At 49.7% G+C, this 18,089-nt stretch overlaps 1 protein-coding gene across 4 annotated transcripts in view; it reads right to left on the bottom strand.

The window, feature by feature from the left end:
* The window catches only part of KMT2A (lysine methyltransferase 2A), a 66,846-nt gene that overhangs the window by 41,144 nt on the left and 7,613 nt on the right, over positions 1–18,089 (bottom strand). For all 4 annotated transcript variants that reach the window (XM_084860592.1, XM_084860593.1, XM_084860594.1 and 1 more), the window contains exons 2-9: positions 11,199–11,268; positions 7,114–9,776; positions 5,094–5,271; positions 4,616–4,850; positions 3,647–3,711; positions 3,121–3,492; positions 1,890–1,963; positions 690–818 (exon numbers count right to left, since the gene is read on the bottom strand). In XM_084860592.1, coding sequence (XP_084716718.1) covers positions 690–818; positions 1,890–1,963; positions 3,121–3,492; positions 3,647–3,711; positions 4,616–4,850; positions 5,094–5,271; positions 7,114–9,776; positions 11,199–11,268 — 3,786 coding nt within the window. The remainder of the gene's footprint in view (positions 1–689; positions 819–1,889; positions 1,964–3,120; positions 3,493–3,646; positions 3,712–4,615; positions 4,851–5,093; positions 5,272–7,113; positions 9,777–11,198; positions 11,269–18,089) is intronic.

The following is an 18,089-nucleotide window of genomic DNA, read 5'->3' as shown; positions in this document are numbered from 1 at the left end:
AAAAGGAAATTCAGAGGGGACATATTACAGATTTATACCATGATGCATGGTGTGGAGAAAGTTTTTCTCCCTGTCTCATATTAGACCCAGTGTCACCCGATGAAGCTGAATTGTGAGAGATTCAAGACTGATAAAAGGAAGGACTTCTTCACAGAGTTAAACTATGGAACTTGCTACCACAAGATGGCCACCAGTTTGGATGGCTTTAAAAGGAGATTAAACAAATTCATGGAGGATAGAACTATCAATTGCTACTAGTTGCAATAGCTATATCTTGCCTCCAGTATCAGAGGAAGTAAGCTTCTGATACCATTTGCTGGAAACAAGAGGGGGAGGAAGCTGTTCCACTTGTGTCCTGCTTGTGTCCTTCCCATTGGGTTATCTGATTGGCCAGTGTGTGGGTAACAGGATGCTGGACTAGAGAGGCCTCTGGAGGCTGCCTCGTTTTGTGGAATCTACTGGAATTGCCTTTTGTAATAATCAGGCTTACTCATCTACTGCGTGCCATGTCAAGAAGCAACAGGCCCCATCCAGGATGAACATGAGGCAGCTTTCAGCAGAACAGCTCTTTGGAGAGCAGTGGGGCGGGGGGTCCTAACAGACCAGATTGTTACTACATCCTGCAAGTTCCAAGAGCCACATTCTTGGTGGAGAAAGGAGCAAGCAACACCCCAAGCCATCCCTGTTACCTTAAAGTCCACTCGGATCCTGTGGACTCCATCTGTTAGGGGCTTCTGTTTGGAACTGCTACCATTTGATAAAGTGCTCAGCAAATTAAGTGTGCTGTTCTCTGGCTTGTTGACTGGAGGGGGCTTCTCCTGGATAAATACGCACAAAATATTTTATTTTCTACATCCCAAGTTCTCTGCTCCGACTCCCAGGAGAAGCAGGATCAACTATGTATCTAGTTATTCATATCCTGAATCTGAGGATTACCATCATCACTTGGCTCCTTTTAGACCAACCAAATTTGGTCCAGGGGTCAGATTCCTCCCACCCACACCCTCAGACCAAGCTGGTGGGCTGGAAGACATCAAGAGGTTGGCCCCTGCCCCTCCCTCACCTGAGCCCCTCCCTCATCTGCCCCATCCATTTTTTTCCTCTCTCTCTTTGGCCAGAGAGGCATGGAACTCTGTGCCTATCTGCATGGGGAAAGGGACTTAGCCAGCACTTGCAAGAGCAGGCTCCTGCAAGCCATGACCAAGTTGGGCAACTCATTCCCATGCGACTGGCATCCCAACAGAGGTGCAAGAGGAGCAGGAAGAGACTAACCCGGCTTCTGCAAGCCCCAGGCAAACCAGCCGCCTCCTTCCTGCTCCTGGAAGGCCTCACCAAGTCATGTGAGGGAATCCCCTTGTTATCTCCTATCAGGGATTGGAAATAACATGTGGATTACTCTCCTTGGGACCAAGGGGCAGGGCACATAGAGAGTGTCCAACCATCTGTGGGCCAGATTTGCTACTTCTGTGAGGTGGAGGTTGTCCTCCCCCACTGTAGACTTTGAAAAGCAAGGAACAACAGGAGTTTCAGAAAATGAAAGCAAATGGTCAGTCTAATCTTGAAAGCAGAACTCATTTCAGCAGTTATTACCATTTTTTTTAAGCAAACCTACACTCACTGAAATCTATTAGCACTAAAAGGCATAGGCCCTGCCTGTCCTTGGCAAGAGACCATTCCATGCACAAGCCACATTGGGGGGAAAAAAAGGCCTGCTGAGAAGGAGGAGGTGGGCATCAGCCTGCCCCTTGGGGAGCCAAGCAAAAGGGCCTGCAAGCAGTTCAGAGGGAATTCTCAAGTTGTTTCATCTTCATGGGCTATTACATACAAGGATCCAGACACAAAAGAACTCTTTCCATTCACCCAAGACAAAGAGCAAAAGAGCCAGTTACCTTTTCTTTTGGCTTCTGTTTCACTGGTAAGCTTGGACGAGGAGTGATTTTCTTCTGCTTGCTTTGCTCTATGCCTAGTCAAAGTACAAGTGCACTTTGTTACAAGCAAAGAGTGGCCTCTTGATGTCAAGAGGAATTCAGGGACTTGAGGAAATAGCAACTTGTGGAAAGCAGAAAACAACATGCCACCCTCTATTTGCTCATACTTCCTGGCAATAACTTTTGCCCACAGCCAGTCAGAGTGCTGTGCCCAGCCATCCTTTCCTTGGGCATCTCCCATCCATGGACTCACTGTGCCCTTTGCTTGAATTCCTTCTGTTTCTGGCTAGCCTGATAAGCATTTAGAGCCAAACAGGGCAGTATAACACATAGATATATGAAGGATATGCATGGGACAAATGCCCTCTAGACCCCACTCCCCCTGTCCCTGGGATCTCAAGTCAGCCCTTCTATGAGCTCTAGCAACTGGAAGCCTCACTCACTGTGGGACCAGCAAGTCCCTCCACTGCCCTGGGATCCCAAGACCTGATGGTTACTGTGTTCATCCCTGCCTTTCACTGCCACAGCCTGGATGGGAGAGTACTGAGAAAGCTGCTCACATTTGGTGGCATACACCTCTCTGCCTCTCATGCAATGTTCTAGAGTTTCCTGTACAAGCAAGCACACAAGAACCTGGTCTAGAGGAGGTCCTGGGCCTGCAGCTCACTGTTCCAAATGTTGCTCGTTCTGTTCCAACTCTGCTTCTGTTAGACTTCAGCAAATCTTACCTGATCTGGACACCCCATATTGATAGCCTCTATTTTATTCTTTTCACAGTAATGAACTTGCAGCCCAGTCCCAGATAAACACTGGCCATGTCCCATATCTTGGCCCTGACTGGGCAGAAAGATAAAGGCAAAGGGAGCAACCCATAATGGACTTTCCACAGCGCCTGCCTGCTTTGCAAGACAGAGAGAGCATGTGCAGTAACAGTTATGTGGCAAGCAGTGTGTGCGTGCAAATGAGAGGGGTGGAATTGGCAATTCCAATCCATCATGGAGGGAGTGGGCAACACAGGATTCGTGCAGCATGCCATCCTCTTCCAAACGTGGCTGCCCTGAGATGGCTCCCATGTCCTGCCCCGCCTAGAGCCAGATTATTACAGCAGATGTTTCCACATCTCCTTCCCGCTGGAAGCAGCCACACTGCCCAGAGGTGCTTGACTTCGTTCCCAAAGCGTATCAAGACATACCTGGTTCTGGTGGTGGAGCTGGCTTTTTCTTGGGATCAGCAGGGATGGTTTTGGGGACTTCCTTCTTGGGTGGGCCTGAGCTTGGCGGCGGGGTGGGGGACACCTGCAGGGGCGATGGTGCCTGTTTCCCAGTTTTCCGAGGAGCAGCTGCAGGGGGAGGGACCTGTTTGGTGTCTGGGAGAGGTGGCTGTGGCAGTGGCCCCTCCTCACTCAGCTTCCGGGCAGGTTCGCTGCCCCTCTTGGAGGCATGATCCTCTTTCACTGGGACGAGTGGAGGAGCTGGTGTTTTCTGCCCAGGCTCCAACTGGCTCTTCCCAGCGTGGCTCTCTTTCTTGTCATTGGACTTGGATTTCTTCTCTTTCTTTTTCACAGCTGTAGAGCAAAAAAGAGCACCACAGATGCAAGGACAGATGGCACAGCCTGCAGTAGTGCAATGGGCAGAGGAGAAAGTGCTGCCCAAGGGGCAGGGCCGGCCCACCCATGGCCTTCCCATCTGCATCCCCCACACGGCCTCTCCAATTTCTACCTTTGGCTTGCTTCTGGAGATAGGCTTTTGACGGCATCCACTGCAAATTCTGACACTTCCTCATCCTAGGATGAAATAAGCAAGTTGCGAGAATCAAGGGAGGAGATGGCAGGACCCATCATGCCACACAAAGCGTTGGATTCCCATTCAGATGTTGTGGGAGGCTTTTGGCTCCCAGCATCTCCCACAAGACCTCCAAGAGAAGGCACTGCTTGAAAGACACAAGCACTGTAGACTTCCAGCCATGTCAAGGGCCCTTTTGAAAGCAACTCCAGACCAACTGGGGGAACTGAATGGGAAAGGCCACAGCCACCACCTGCCAAGCAGGACTGGCTTTGCTGTGACAGCCTTTCTGCTGCACTGAAAGGAACCTACTTCTGAAGCCTCTTCCCGAATTCAAAGTCTTACTTTCCAGTTGAGTAGACCAAATAACTGCCCTCCCTCCCAACTTGACCGAGGCTTGAAACCTTGTCCTGAAGGTTGGCCAGGCTGCCGTGAGGACGATTGATCAGAGCAAGCATCCAGTGGCACATTTTCACACAAGGGAGCAACTTTCACATCAACACTTTAGTTTCCATGTTCAGCAACTTACCCAGCCTAGTCAAACCCACAGCCAGAAAGATGGAAGAAAGGAGGAAGCTGAACAGAGCATGGCCAAGGTGGGGCTGCCCACTTCCCTGCCACTGTCTGAGAAACCTTTAGAACCTGACTGCCACAGTGAAGCCCAGGCAGGGTAGAGCTCCAGGGAGAACTTTGCCAGAGCATGGCAAAGGCGCCAGTCTTACATTCCTTAGAGCCAAAGGATTTCCCCCTGGCTAAATATTCCACTTTGGGTATATTACAGAAAGGCAGGGTATAAATGTCACAGAGAAATGGCAGATGGCCTCCCTCACTCCCAGAGCAATGGGCAGGCTCTGCTGCCCCAAGGAGGGGTGGGGCGTGGGGAAGGCTTCACACCCATACACTTACTTGCAGCACTGTTTTTTAATGTTCCGCCCACCAAACTTTGGCTTATCCAGGCAATTTGTGCAAACTCCACAGTCCTCTGGGACTTGGCAGCCTGGGCACTGCCCACAGCGCCGTGATCGCCGGCCTTTCTTCACTGGAGGCTCCTGAGGGGCCTTGTTTCTGGTGACAGGTTTAATAGGCTTGATGGGAGGCGCAAGGGGCTCGGCATCTTCTGAACCAGCAACTGAGGACTTGTCTGTCAAACGAAACACCAGCTATTAATTCAGCAGCCAACAAAGGAGAAATGGCTCATCAACAGAACGGGCTTTGGGCTTGAGAGCAGAAAGGCCACTTGCTGTTTCCCTAAAGCAGCAGCCCAGCAGGGACCACCACCCCCTTCCCATTTTCTGGATGCGCAACTCTTCCATTCTCCACCCTCTTTGGCCACCTACAACCACGGGAGCATCCTGCCAGAGGAAAGGCAGCCCCAGACACTTACCATCATTCCCCATGGAAGACAGTATCTTCTCCCGTTCCTCCCATGGTAAGGCACTCAGAGTGGGCATGTCGTCTGGAAAGACTGCTCGCTTGCGGCCTAGCGCTACAGCTGCCCTTCTACAGACATGCTTGATGCGTGGCCCTCGCACGGAGGTTTCTGAGGAATCACTCTCTTGACCCTGGGTTCCAAGGGGGCAAGAACACAGGGAGTGTTGGGAAGAGGCCATCTGGAGCACTTAAGACACAATTCATTATCCCCCCGGAAGCACCTCAAAGTCACTGGAAAGGAGCAGGCTGCAGAGCATCAGTTGTCACTTTCTGACCCTTCTCCAAATCTCCGTTTCCAAGTCAGTCCCATTCACAGGACAGCAGACTAGAGACTGGCATCATTTTTTTCTAATGAACACCGACTCTTTTAAAAATTACTTTTTAAAAAAATACAGTGACCAAGGCTAACCATAGCGTGCATTCTTGCTGCAGCTACTTATACATAAAAGGCATGAAATGGCCAGTTAGAAAAAACTCTGAACCACATCTAGATGTTGGAAGACATGGCTGTGAATTTTTTAGAGAAATAGCTGGGGTGGGGGTGGGGCGAGGAGGACTATGGCCTGGTGGAGGAGGCTTTAACCCTATGCCTCCACAGTTCCTATCCAAATCAGGGGGGAGGGGCGTGTCTGCTATTCATCATGAGGAAAGCTTTCCTCCGACCACTCACAATGGTCCCGATCCAGCGTGGTCCCCCTGCACCAGGTATTTGGGTGTTTTTAAAAAAGCGATCACCACATGAGGACAAATGGTACGAACCTCACATCTAGCTTGGCCCTAAATTATATCTTTCAAAAGTATATTTTTAAGAGGGAGGGGCCAGCAGCAGCGACACCTCGATGGCTAATGCACTGGAAATGCCCCGAAGGCCATCAGGGCCCCGAGACTGCAGGCTCCTTTCTCTGTTGAGAACGACCTGGGGCTTCTTCACACGGAGCTTTTATCCTGCTATTGAGATGGCTGAACATCCGGAGAAACTTCCTGACTGTTAGAGCAATCCGACAATGGAACCAATGACCTTTTCTGCTGTGGCACCCTGGCTGTGGAATGAACTCCCTAGTGAGGTTTGCCTGGCGCCTACACTGTATTCTTTCCAGCGCCAGGTGAAGACCTTTTTATTTTCCCAGGCATTTTAGCATTTTAGCTCTTTAGACTTTTAGCTTTGCTGTTTTAAATCTGTATTTTAAATCCCTGCACTGATGCTAGGTTTCATTCATTCACTCATTCCTATACCGCCCAATAGCCGAAGCTCTCTGGGCGGTTCACAAAAATGAAAAATTTATTCTGGTTTTATTCTGGTTGTATTGTTTAGTGTGATGTTAATGTTTTATATATTTTGTATTGTTTTATTGTGTGCTCTTTGGTTTTAATTTTTGTGAACCGCCCAGAGAGCTTCAGCTATTGGGCAGTACATAAATGAAATTAAATAAATAAATAATAGACCTAAGGAGGAGGCATTCAAGATGAGGCTGGACAGCCATCTGTCAGGAATGCTCTGACTTGAATTCCTGCACTGAGCAGGGGGTTGGACTCGATGGTCTTGTAGGCCCCTTCCAACCCTACTATTCTATGATTCTATGATCTAGTAGCTGCCGTGTGTGGTGTCCCAAGACGGCGGGGCAGGGAGCAATGTATAACAGACAAGTGGAAGCATGATGATAAAATGAGAAAACTTTCACCAGCAATTCTTTGAATTGTTCAAGCTATTTCTCTTTCCTAGATACATGATCCCATGGTATGGGCAAGACACAAGATCAAGGCAACAGGTGGTTTAACAGAGCTCAATAGGCGCATCTCCAAGCTTGCTTACAGAACCTGAGGGTCTTGCTACATTTGAACCCTTCTCAGGCCACTTATCTCTACAGCCTTTGCTCCCCCCATCCCCAGTATGCCCCAACAGGCGCAGCCTATTGCTGCCATGGCTACTGCCTTCCTGGGCTAGCTCTTTTCAAAGCCACCGTTTGGAGAACTACCTGTCCTTTCGGCTGATCCATTTGCTTGAGGGACTTGCTCTTCTCAATCTTGTACAGCTGGGCTTTCGCTTTCTTCAGGAGACTGGCCACCCTCTTGTCTGTCATTGGAAGCTTGTCCGCATGAGCCAACACTGAACTGATGGAGGAATGTTTCACGATGCTGACCGCAGCAGCAGGGAGACGCAGGGACTCTTCCTTTTCCACAGAAGAGGCAGCCAGACCAAGTTCCAGACTGGATTTTTCTAACCCCCCACGGCCTTTCTTGGGTAGCTTAGTCTTGATGATGGCTGCTGCAGAGTCCACAAGAACCACTGGAGGTATGTCTGCTCCTGGATCAGCTGCTGCTGCTGCCGCTTTCTTCCGCCCTGCAGGTTTTTTGGCAGAAGAGGAAATGGCCACATCTTCATTGACAACAACTTTTCCTTTGGAAACACGCGCCAATGGGAACATAGCTGAGCTGCTCTGGATTTCAGGATCCTTTTTTCTCTTCTCTTTCCTGGACTCCCGTTTGTTTTCTTTCTCCCTCTCCCTGTCTCTTTCTCTGCTCTTCTCCTTTTCAAGACCTTTGTCACTTTCTTTATCTTTGGAGGGTTCCTCGGTGGGTTTGTCTTTGCTCTTGCCCCTCTCTGTCTGGGGACTTGGTGTGAACCATGGAAAGAGGGGTGCAGGACTACTGGAGGAGAAGGGCTCAGCTGGAATGCTTGCCTGCTTCCTTGGTCTCTGATTTTTCTCAGCTGATTCCCCTGGCTGGGAGAGGGAATGGGAAGGAAAGGTGAACGTGGTGGAGTTTAAGGCACTAGTGGTAAGGGAACCCACAGAAATGCTTGCTAGAGAGGAAGAGACTGATGCTGATGGAGTGAGAGAGGATAGGTCAGAGGTGCTCAGTCTCCCACTTCTTGTCCTCATGGAGTGTGAAGGAGATCTGGGTTCGGATCGAATTGGGCTGAACACTCTCCGCCTGCGTTTTCTCAAAGAGGCTACTGCTGTACTGCTTCCAGCAGCACTTCGACTGATGGAGGAAGGCAAAGTTACAGACTCAAAAATACGTGAGTGGGCCTCGCTTGGGGTGAACCTGGGAGCCCGCAGCAGGGGGCTTCTCTTGTGTAGATCAAATCTTGTTCCGGAGTGAAGAGGAGAAAACAAGCGGGCTGGAGCGGTGGCCCCAGGAGCTGAAAAGCCAGAGGCAAAGCCAACGTCCTCAGGGGTCAGCGGTGGAGGCCGGAAGTTGTCAAAGATGGGCTTGCGGATGAGACCTTCTTTGGCATACTTGGCTGAGGAAAAGTACTGGGGCTCAGACCGAGAGTGCTTCAAGGAGGTCCAGCGGAACGTTGGCTCTCGGAGAATTGATTTGCGTTTCTCTTGCATAGGAGCAGCTGAAGAGGGCAAAAAAGGTGACGCCAAAGGAATGGTGGGAGGCATCAACCATGGTGCATGGTCAGAGATGCCAGCAGCTGGCTGAAGGGGTGGGGGTGGACTAAGGAGTGGTGGGGGAGGAGAGGAAGACGACGATTGCTGCTGGGACACACTTTGGAGGCTGGGCAGTTTTTTAGCTGCTTTGGGCACAAAATTTCTCTCTGCCATCGAAAACCTCCTCCTCCTCCTCTCGCCACTCTCGTTATCAGGGGATGGGGAGATGGGCAACGAAGAGTGGACTTCTGGAGTATTGCTGCATTCTTCCGATAGTGCCTGCATCTCTTCAGAGGCCTGGGAATCTGTGGATGTATCGACACTGGGACTGCTGGACCGCGAGGAATCCGAAGACAACTGAGAGGAGTGCTGAGAGGCACCGCTGGACTTCTCACTGGACTCACAAGAGGTAGCACTGAAGCGGCTGTTGGGTGTGGACTCCAGGCGTGCAATCTTGATGGGTGGGTCATAGTCTTCGTCCTCGATGAAACGCTTGGGAGTTTTAATGATCCGAGAAGAGATTGCACTCACCACTGGCATGATGAACTGCCGGATGTTTTTGAGTTGCGTCCTCCCCTTCCGGCCCTGCAGCTTGGCAGCTTCCTTCTCAATCTTCTTTTGGGCCCCCTTCTTGGCCCTCTGCAGGAGCTGCTTGGCAATGGTGGCATCCGTCCTCTTGGAGGAAGGAATCATCCTGACCGGCCTGCGCGGGCTCTGCCTGACAGCTGGCTTCTCCTCTTTGGGGAGGGGTGGGGCTCCCTCTTTTTCCTTCCGCACCCGCTGTGCTTTCTCCAACTGGGAGCTCACAATGAGGGCTGGCACAGTCTTTAAACGGTCAGAAGATGGTGGCCTTCCTCTCCTGCGTACGATCTGAACCCCATTTCTCCCAAGCTTGAATTGAGACTTCAGGGGGGAGAGTTTGCCTGCTCTTAATTTCTTGATTTTCGCAGCATGCTGAAATGTAGTGGATGGTGCCCGTTTTATTTTCTTGAGATTCTCTTTTTCCTCCTTGCCTCCTTTCTGAGCATCTGGAATACCCTCTTTGCGGGTGATCTTGAACTTCACACTGGTAAGCGCAGGAGGCCTCCCTCGCCGCTTTTCTCCACTTTTCTCGTCTTTCTTCTTTATTTTCTCCATGGGTATGGGTTCTGGTTTGCTTGAAGGTAAATACACTGGCAAAGACTCTGAGAGCACAACTGAGCTTCGGTCTGAGGTGTTTCGGGGTCTCCCACGAGGTTTACGTGCACTTGCTTTGACTGAGATTGCAGAAGAAGACAAAAAAGGGGAAAGTGTACATTATTTATTTATTTAAAACATTTATACTCTGCTCTTTAGCCAGAAAGGCTCCCAGGGTGGTTTACAAATCAATAAAAATGAGACAATCCCCCCCGCCCGACACAAAAGAAAAAAGGAATGGGGAGAGACAAGGGAAAACAAGGAAACTCAGGCGTCTGTTCTTGATGAGATACAGTTCTTGGTAGGGCCAGCAGCATATTAGGCATTTCCACATGCTGTCTACACAGCCCCTTGCAAGACATGGATGAATGCATCCCGACAAGTCACGTGGGATACAAACAGGTACAGAACCCAGAAAAAACAGATTTTTTAAAACAACAACTTAAACAGTTGGTGGGTTTGCACAATCATTTTCAGAAATGGCTGCTTAAATAACCACGAAACCACCATGGTTTGCGTCACTTGGCAGGTGTCTGCGGGTGTACGTTCCATAATCCAACCCCCACTCATAGGTTGTTGTGTTGTCCAAACCCAGCAAAGGTGGGTTGTTCACGTGGCTAACATATCACATACAACCCTAACACAGCCCGTGGGTTCTGGGTGGTTTGGACAACACAACAACCCCCAAGTGGGGGTTGGGTTATGGAATGGGTTGCCGCAGGTACCTGGCACATGCTGCAAACCACAGTGGCTTATTTAAGGCACCGTGGCTGAAAATGAATGTGTGAACTAGCCCACTGTATGCTAAAGGAAAAGAGCTTCTGTCCACTTGACTAAAATGGACCAAAGTTTTCCCCTTACAGTCAACTGGTTGGCAACATCCTCTCATTTCTTCCTAGAAACACAGACCACAGGTAGCATTCAGGATGTACCAAACTGAGAGCTGTGTTATTAATAGTGTATTATTTGGTTTTAACCCATTGCTCATGACTGGAAGTAATGTACAACCTCCACTAGGTGCTACATACTTGGAAGTGAATTAGGACAGAAACCAGCAGCCAAGGGTTGGAGAATATAAGGCAGCTTAAGGCACACAACTTTTCCTGTTAGATTCAGCACTCCCTGCTGAGTTGCTAGCTAGCTCCAAGAGCTCAGCAGCAGGGAGAGTTGGGAGTTAATAGCTGCCCCCCCCCCCCCCAAGCACACTCCCCGGCTGGCTTCAGCAGGTGTAGATTCATGATGCTACAGGGTAACACAGAAACTGCATTTATTGCAGGATTTGTATCCCATTTCTCCCCCTCCCCAAAAAGGAAGCCCAAAGCAGACTTGAACTGTAGAGCTCAGTCACATTCCCTTGTACAGACTGACAAGGCAAAGAGACAGAAGGTGCATTTCAGGCTGTAACCCAGGGGCCTGCAGCACTTGGCAGTGCAGTCTTTAAAGCAGCCACATCTAGATCCCATCAGAGCAAGCATGGCCAGACTGCAGCAAACTGAACATACCTGTGGGAGACTTGGCAGAACTTTGTTCTTTGGCCTCATCATCTGAGCCAAAGCCTAGGAACTGCTCATCCTGCAAGGAGGGAGAGAGAGAGAGAGAGAGACAGTTTAAAGGTAAAGCTACAGAGAAAATAAAAGATGGACTAGAAAATCTGTAGCAGTACCAAATGCCTGTTCCCAAGTAAGTGGAGGCTGAAAGTTATAAGCAAGAAGCCCCACATGCTGTATGTTGGATTAATGCACCATTAGCTGCATGTCACAATGAAAGTGCACCTCCCAAACTCCAAGAGAGCTGCTGGTCACACTTGAGCTGAGAGGAATTCATGGAGAATAGGCTGCTTGGTGGCTATTAGCCATAGGAGCTCAATGGAACCTCCATGTGTAGAGGCAGTGTACTTTTGATTAACAACTGGTGGGGAGCAACAGAAGGAGAGGGCATCTGCCTTCATGCGTGGCATGTGGGCTTCTACATGACAGCTGCTGCTACTGGATAAAGAAGGTGAGATTAGGCTGACTTCTGCTTGATCCAATTCAACTTGAAGCTGAAAGTTCAGCATCCATCTGCTGGTGCCAAATCCCTCATAGTAATTTGTGTGTGTGTGGGGGGGGAGGGAAGTCCCCCTGCTCAGCTACATTTCTCAGTGCTCTGTGGCATCAAAAACTGGTGACCACAGACATCCTGAGTAATAAAGAAGACATATGACTGACTACCAACATGCCTGTCCCTGTGCTGGGAAGGGCCTGTGGGGAAGGCAGTCAAGAAGGCCTGTGTATTATGAGGCCCCCATGGGGATAGAGCACATCTCTGTTCACTCTGCACACAGAAAGGTGTGCAGAGTCGGGCAAAGCCCGCCCAGTGTTGGCATGGGATGCTGCCACAAACGCAGTATCCCACCCTGGAAGCAGAAGGGAGCCATTCATTCCACTAAGAGAAAGGCTCAGGGACTGCTGAGGTGGCAGCTAAACCTTGCTGCCTCCTTACCACTGTGTTCCAAATTGCAGCCTGTTGCCTTGCCTCAGAGCCTTTAACAGGAGCCACTGCAGGATTCAGCCGGGATGGGGAAGAGCTCAGTGAAGGCAGCCACCCCACACACCAGAACAGGCAGACACGGAAAGAGCATGAGGGTCCCCCAACCAAATCAGAAGGAAGCCAATCAGGGCAGCCTGAGAAGAAGATCCCAACCCTGTATGCCAGTTAGGGCTGTTCACTGCCAGTAGTGGAGAACGGAGCTGAACCTGCTCCCACATTTAAATCAGAACCAAACTCATCCTTGCAGTCTCTTTTGCACTCTTCCCAGAGAATGCTGATCATCCCATCCTACCACAAACACCTGGGGTACTTCCCAGAACACACCCATGTGCGTGCACACACACAGACAGGTGCATTTGATAGATGAAGGAACATTCACTCTGGGAAGAGCCATGCTGTGGACTACAGCCAGGAACAGTTGATGCAAGAAGAGAGCCATTTGCTGGAAGTCAGTGCTAGAAAAGCAGCTTGGAGGAATAGCTGCCTTCTGGCTGCCTTTCTTCCTTTCTCGGACATTCACAACATAGTCGGAGACTGTGGAGGAAGCAAAGTGGTGGCTTGTTTTTCAGCATTACATCAAGTGGCAAACTCTCTTGCCAGCATTGAAAGGAATGGGAGGGCAAGATGTGTGCAAAATCCCCTATACAACATGCCAGGGGATTCCTCTAAAGGAGGTCATTTCATGAAACATAATCTCAGCTACAGCTTCTGTGACCAAGTTGAATTAAGCAGAGCTGCGTAAGAAGTGCTGTGGGAGCAAGCGCAGCACACAGAGGCTCTGGTTTTGCACACAGCACTGCAGAGAGCAGCAGCCTCATCATGTCTCCTCTGCCAGCCACTCCCCTTGGACATGTGGGGCTCCCTGCAAGAAGTAAACAATGTGCAGCTGAGGAAGAAGCGAGGCTCACTCGACAAGCCTGGCCGAAAGGGCAGCTGGTGAACATCAAAAGGGACTGGTGCTTTGGGAAGCACAAGGACAGCCTTTGTAGCTCCTAAGCTGGGAGAGAAATACACAGGCAAATGGGCAGGGAAGTCTGAGCATGCCACCAAAGCTTCACTTCTCCCTTCCTAGAAAGCCAAACATAGCAATCCCAGGAATTCTGAAACAAACAGCAGCCTTGACTAGCCGTAGGAAAGACAACGCTGGGCACTAGCCAGCTTCAAGGAGAACAATTCACCAAGACCAAAGGCTAGAAATCCTCCAGCCCTTCAATGCCTCTACAGCAGCCACAGCTTTGCAACTAACTACTCCTTGCTGTTGTGATGAATAGAGAGACGCAGAGTTGGAGGGCTATCCAAGGGCAGCAGTCTGAGAGTCCCACTCCCCAGCTCCATGACTCCAAGCCCTGCCAAGCTCATATGGTTTCCACAACATCCCACTTCCCTTCTCCTGTCCAACACAAGCAAATGCTCCTGATCTCCACTTTTATAACAAATCCTAGAATACCATCTCATCTCACTGCATTTTTGGTCTGATGCATCATTCTTTCCATGCTCAGCCACTGAACTAAAAAACAGATCCTTGGGTCTTTTCTGCCTTTGTTACAAGCCACCCAGAAGCAGGCCCCTGGAACTGGGATGGCACAAGACTGAAACAGAGTAGCCAGGTAAGAGAAAACAGGACAGGTTGCTGCAAACAGAGGAACATCCCATGCCAAGAGTAGCAGGCACATTGGCCATTTGGGAAGAGCACCCAAGAGGCTAAGGGGCAATTGGCTCATGAATTCTGTGCTCCGTGAAAGCTTACACAGTTGTCCTCAATAGTTGGGTAAAATAGTTCTTGTTTTCTCTGCCTTGTGCATCACTTCAGTCCCTCAGTCCAAAGTTTGCTTGCCCCCTTCTCATAAACTGCCAGTTGTGTGTGAAGCTACTTCCCCACAGCACTATCCTAGAGCCAGTGGGGCGTCTGCATGCAAACACTGTATCCTCATTGGCAGGTGAGAGATAAAACAAACACACACAAGCAAGCTAAAGGCGGTGGGGTGGGGGCTGTTCCTAGTTGCCTGGAGACAGCATTGACTCACCACAAGTCTAAAGTGTCCAGATCACAAGGCTGTGCCATATTGCACCCATCGCCTGGAAAGCACCAGACTCTTGTTGTGGCCCCAGGGACAACAGGGCTGGTGCCATAATTCAAGACATTTTAATAACGTCTTCTTTGCTCAGCATCGACCAAAGAGGCAACATGGCTACTGAAACTAGGCAAGACCGCTAGCCAGCCCCATGGCAACACTCGACCAGTGCACAAGAGCATACAGACTTGAGTGTTCCTGGCAGGGGGTGAAGAAGCCCCTCCCACACATATCTGGATGTCTCTACCCAGAGGAGCTCTAGCTGGGCCACCAGAAGGAGCTGCCGTCTTCACTTTTTAGGGTTTCACTCAGCAGTAGGTTCAAGGGCAAAACACCCTCTTTACAAAAATGAAAATGAGAGATTTCTCAGGTTGTGCGAAGCAGCAGATTCTGTAATTTGCAACAGACGTTTGCCTTCCACTAGAATTCCCATGTTGGGTCAAGACCAGCATTCTTTTACAGAGGGACCCACAAGAGAATCAGGAAAGCTGACAATGTCTTTTGGTAATCAAGAGGTTTCGAAAGATGGAGGCTGCACTTCTGGCTCTCACAGCTATTCCAGTCACCCTGCTTGGAAAGGAAAGCACATTTCCTCATCTCCTTTCCCTGCTTTGCAGAGGCAACCTCTCTCCCACCTCCTGCCACACCCCCCAGTGGCAATCTAGTGAAAGATGACTCAGGGACTGGCATGTCTTCATAGAAGGGAGGCAAAGCAGAACCCACCTAGCTGCGTTCCTTAAGCATTAAAATATGACAGCTGGGGAGGTGGTGCATATGCAGTCTGAGTGACCCCCTGGCACCAAAGCAAGGTCACCTGGGATTACCAAAGCGCTGAGCATATCAGGTTAGCCCCTCAAGGAACTTAAAATGACAAAACTAGTGAAATACAAGCAAGCACTATATGGATCTCTCTGGTTTCAGCAGTTCACTAAAATTCTTTGGAAGGTTTTGAAAGAACATGGCCAAAACAGCCTTCACAAATGAACTGTAAGCTCTCTATTCTGAAGGAGGACGTGGATTTGCTGAGGAAAACAAGCCCAAGTTTCCAGAAAAACAGGAGCACAAGACAAGAATGATACTGTGCCAGCGCTTGGGGGATTTATTTATCGATTGCTTTTATATTTCAGTCCCTCAACATGCCTTGGCTCTTGTTGCCACCTTCTGGAGCCAAGAAGATAATGCAGCATCTTCTTACTTGAAAAAGCAGCAAACAAACTAGGAGTGAAGCCCCAGAAAGCATTGCCTTGGGTACTAGCAGCAGCCCAACAGGGTGTCTCCTCCCTACCTAAGAGACTGGGCTGGGATCTAGCTCTGTGCCAGAGTAGAAACCAGGCAGCCCACTGGACAGAGAATACTGCAGGGTTCACAGCCTTGCAGCTGAGATTTTGGACAGCTCCCACACAGCAGCAGTGCAGGGCTCCACTCTTGAGTTCCCTGAAGCTTAGACTCTAGCTCTTTCCTGCAGAAAGTATCAATAGGGAAGAATTTTCTCTTTTCTCTGCTTCAGTGGCATTGTCACTTTCACTGGGTATACAAGAGACATTCAGGAAATCCAAAGGGTTAAGCACTTGCTCCACAAAAGTTTTCCAAGGCCCACCAAGAGTTGGCAGGCCTCCCTCTCAAAAGGAGTAACTTCCATCACAAAGGATAATATTTAGCTTGAGCTAAATACAAATGGGGGGGTATTTTTAAATGATATCCTGACATTTTGGCGCCAAGCTGAAGTTCAGAAGGTAGTGTGAGGGCCAGTGTGATGTAATGGACTGAGCATTGGCTGAGTGTTGACCAGGGCTCAATCCATGAAGCTCCCAGGGCACCTTGGGCAAGTCCCCATCTCTCTGCCCAATCTGTCTCACATGGCAGGCAGCTTGAGTTGCAAGGATAAATGCAGCACCATTATAACATAAGGCAGCCTTCCCCAACCTGGTGCCCTCCAGGTGTTTTGGATTACAACTCCCAGCACCCCTGGCCATTGGCCATGCTGGCTGGGGATGATGCGATAGTTTGTGAAACAATTTTACTGACACAAGCTCTGCCTTCTAGACTAAACCCCAAGGATTATCAGGACTGCAACTACACAGTGTCACTCCTCCCAGCTTGGGAGATTCACACTGCCCTGTCAGGTTCTGAGAAGGCCATTCTGGGACCAAGAAGAATCTCCATATCTTGGTGAACGTCCTGAGGGGGCCACCCTGGAGGATACTCCACCCAGGGATCCTGCAGAGTCAGGGGACCAATGACCTTGAATGGACTCCATCCCCAACACCAGGTCCTCCACATCACCTGCAGCAGCAGAGATAACGATGAGCCAGGCTGAAGCCCAGAAAGTTGATATACACCTGGCAGCATAAGACCTCCCATCCCTGAGCCCTTCTTAGGCCAAAGAAACAAGAACAGAAACACACTCCACCCTCCAGGGCCTTGCTGATGCTCCAGGAAGGGCTGGGTCAAATTGAAAACCTCTCCCACTGCCTAATGTTGCTGCTCTCATCCTAGTCTTGGGCTGGACAGCTTCCCTGCTGCTTCTGCATATCTTGCCCCAAACCTGTACTTGCCCTGCCAGACAGCTTCCCAGTCTTATTGCCATGACAGGAAATCCAGCCATACCACTTAGGGTCGATGGGAACAAAACAAGGAGCTTTGAGAAAATAACCAGCAGATGCTGGCAATTATTTTAATGAAGTGTGTGTGCGTGCGCATGCATGCACGTGTATCAGAGAGAGATGGAACAGAATGACGGGAGTAAGGGACAACTGTGCCAGATATCTGAGTGAGGCTATCAGTCCATATACCAGTCACTCCAATTTGCTATCTGACTATCTATCCATCCATCCCATTTTTATACTGCTTTCCACCTCTAACAAGGGCCTCCAATGCAGTTTACATAACAGAATTCAACAATTAAAACCAGAGCCCTAAAATTAGAAACGAGTAGAGTTAAACTGTTCAATTAAAAACCACTAAAAGATGAGTGGAATAAAAATGTTTTCAACGCTGGCAGGGTTGCGGCTTATCTCACCTCCTTCAGAAGGGAATTCCATAACTGAGATGCTATCACAGAAAAGGCCCTGTCATGCATTCTCTTCAACTACACACACAACAGGACCTCCAACGATGATCTCAATCCACAGGTAAGTTCACAAGGCGGAGATATCCTGGTCCCAAACCATTTAAGGCTTCATAGGTAAGCACCAGCACCTTGAATTCGGTCCAGAAACAAATTGGAAGCCAGTACAATTGCCCTAAGTAAGACCTTGCGAGTAATGTGGTTCAGGAAGCATGCAACACAGAGCAATTTGGCAGCCACATTTGAAACCAGCTGCAGCATCGTTGACTCTTCCAAGTCCTTTTCCCCTGGAGGCTGTAGCCAGGATTGAACCCATGACCACATGTACACTAAGTCTGTGCAACCACTCAACACACGCTCCTGTTGGCCTATGTGGCTAGGAGCCCTCCCATGGAGGGGGCAGGGGGGCACGTCATGGGCGTGGCTCCTGTTAGATTACAAAGGCCCCATCATGCCCTCTTCATCCAACCGCTTCTGTCGCTGTGCAGTTAGTGTGTTCCTCTTTGGCACAGGAGACCTAGTTCTGCTGCGTTGCCCTTTTTTGATCTAAGGTTACTGCTGCCCCCAAATGGTAAGCTTTCCCCCTTGTGGCGGCCACAAGTGCACCCCCTTAGCTGGGACTCAAGACTTGCACATCCTTCTTCCCACAGAACTACTGGGCAGCCCATAATGCTGCCTCCTGTGTGCCTCTTTGTTGCTTCCATTCTCCTTTGTCTATGTGGCGC

The sequence above is a fragment of the Heloderma suspectum genome, chromosome 6 (assembly GCF_057233095.1).
Source record: "Heloderma suspectum isolate Gila_16-S chromosome 6, 16-S_ref, whole genome shotgun sequence".
Lineage (NCBI taxonomy): Eukaryota > Metazoa > Chordata > Lepidosauria > Squamata > Helodermatidae > Heloderma > Heloderma suspectum.
Note: the sequence above shows the minus strand (reverse complement) of the source record. Positions and strands in the feature narration are given on the sequence as shown.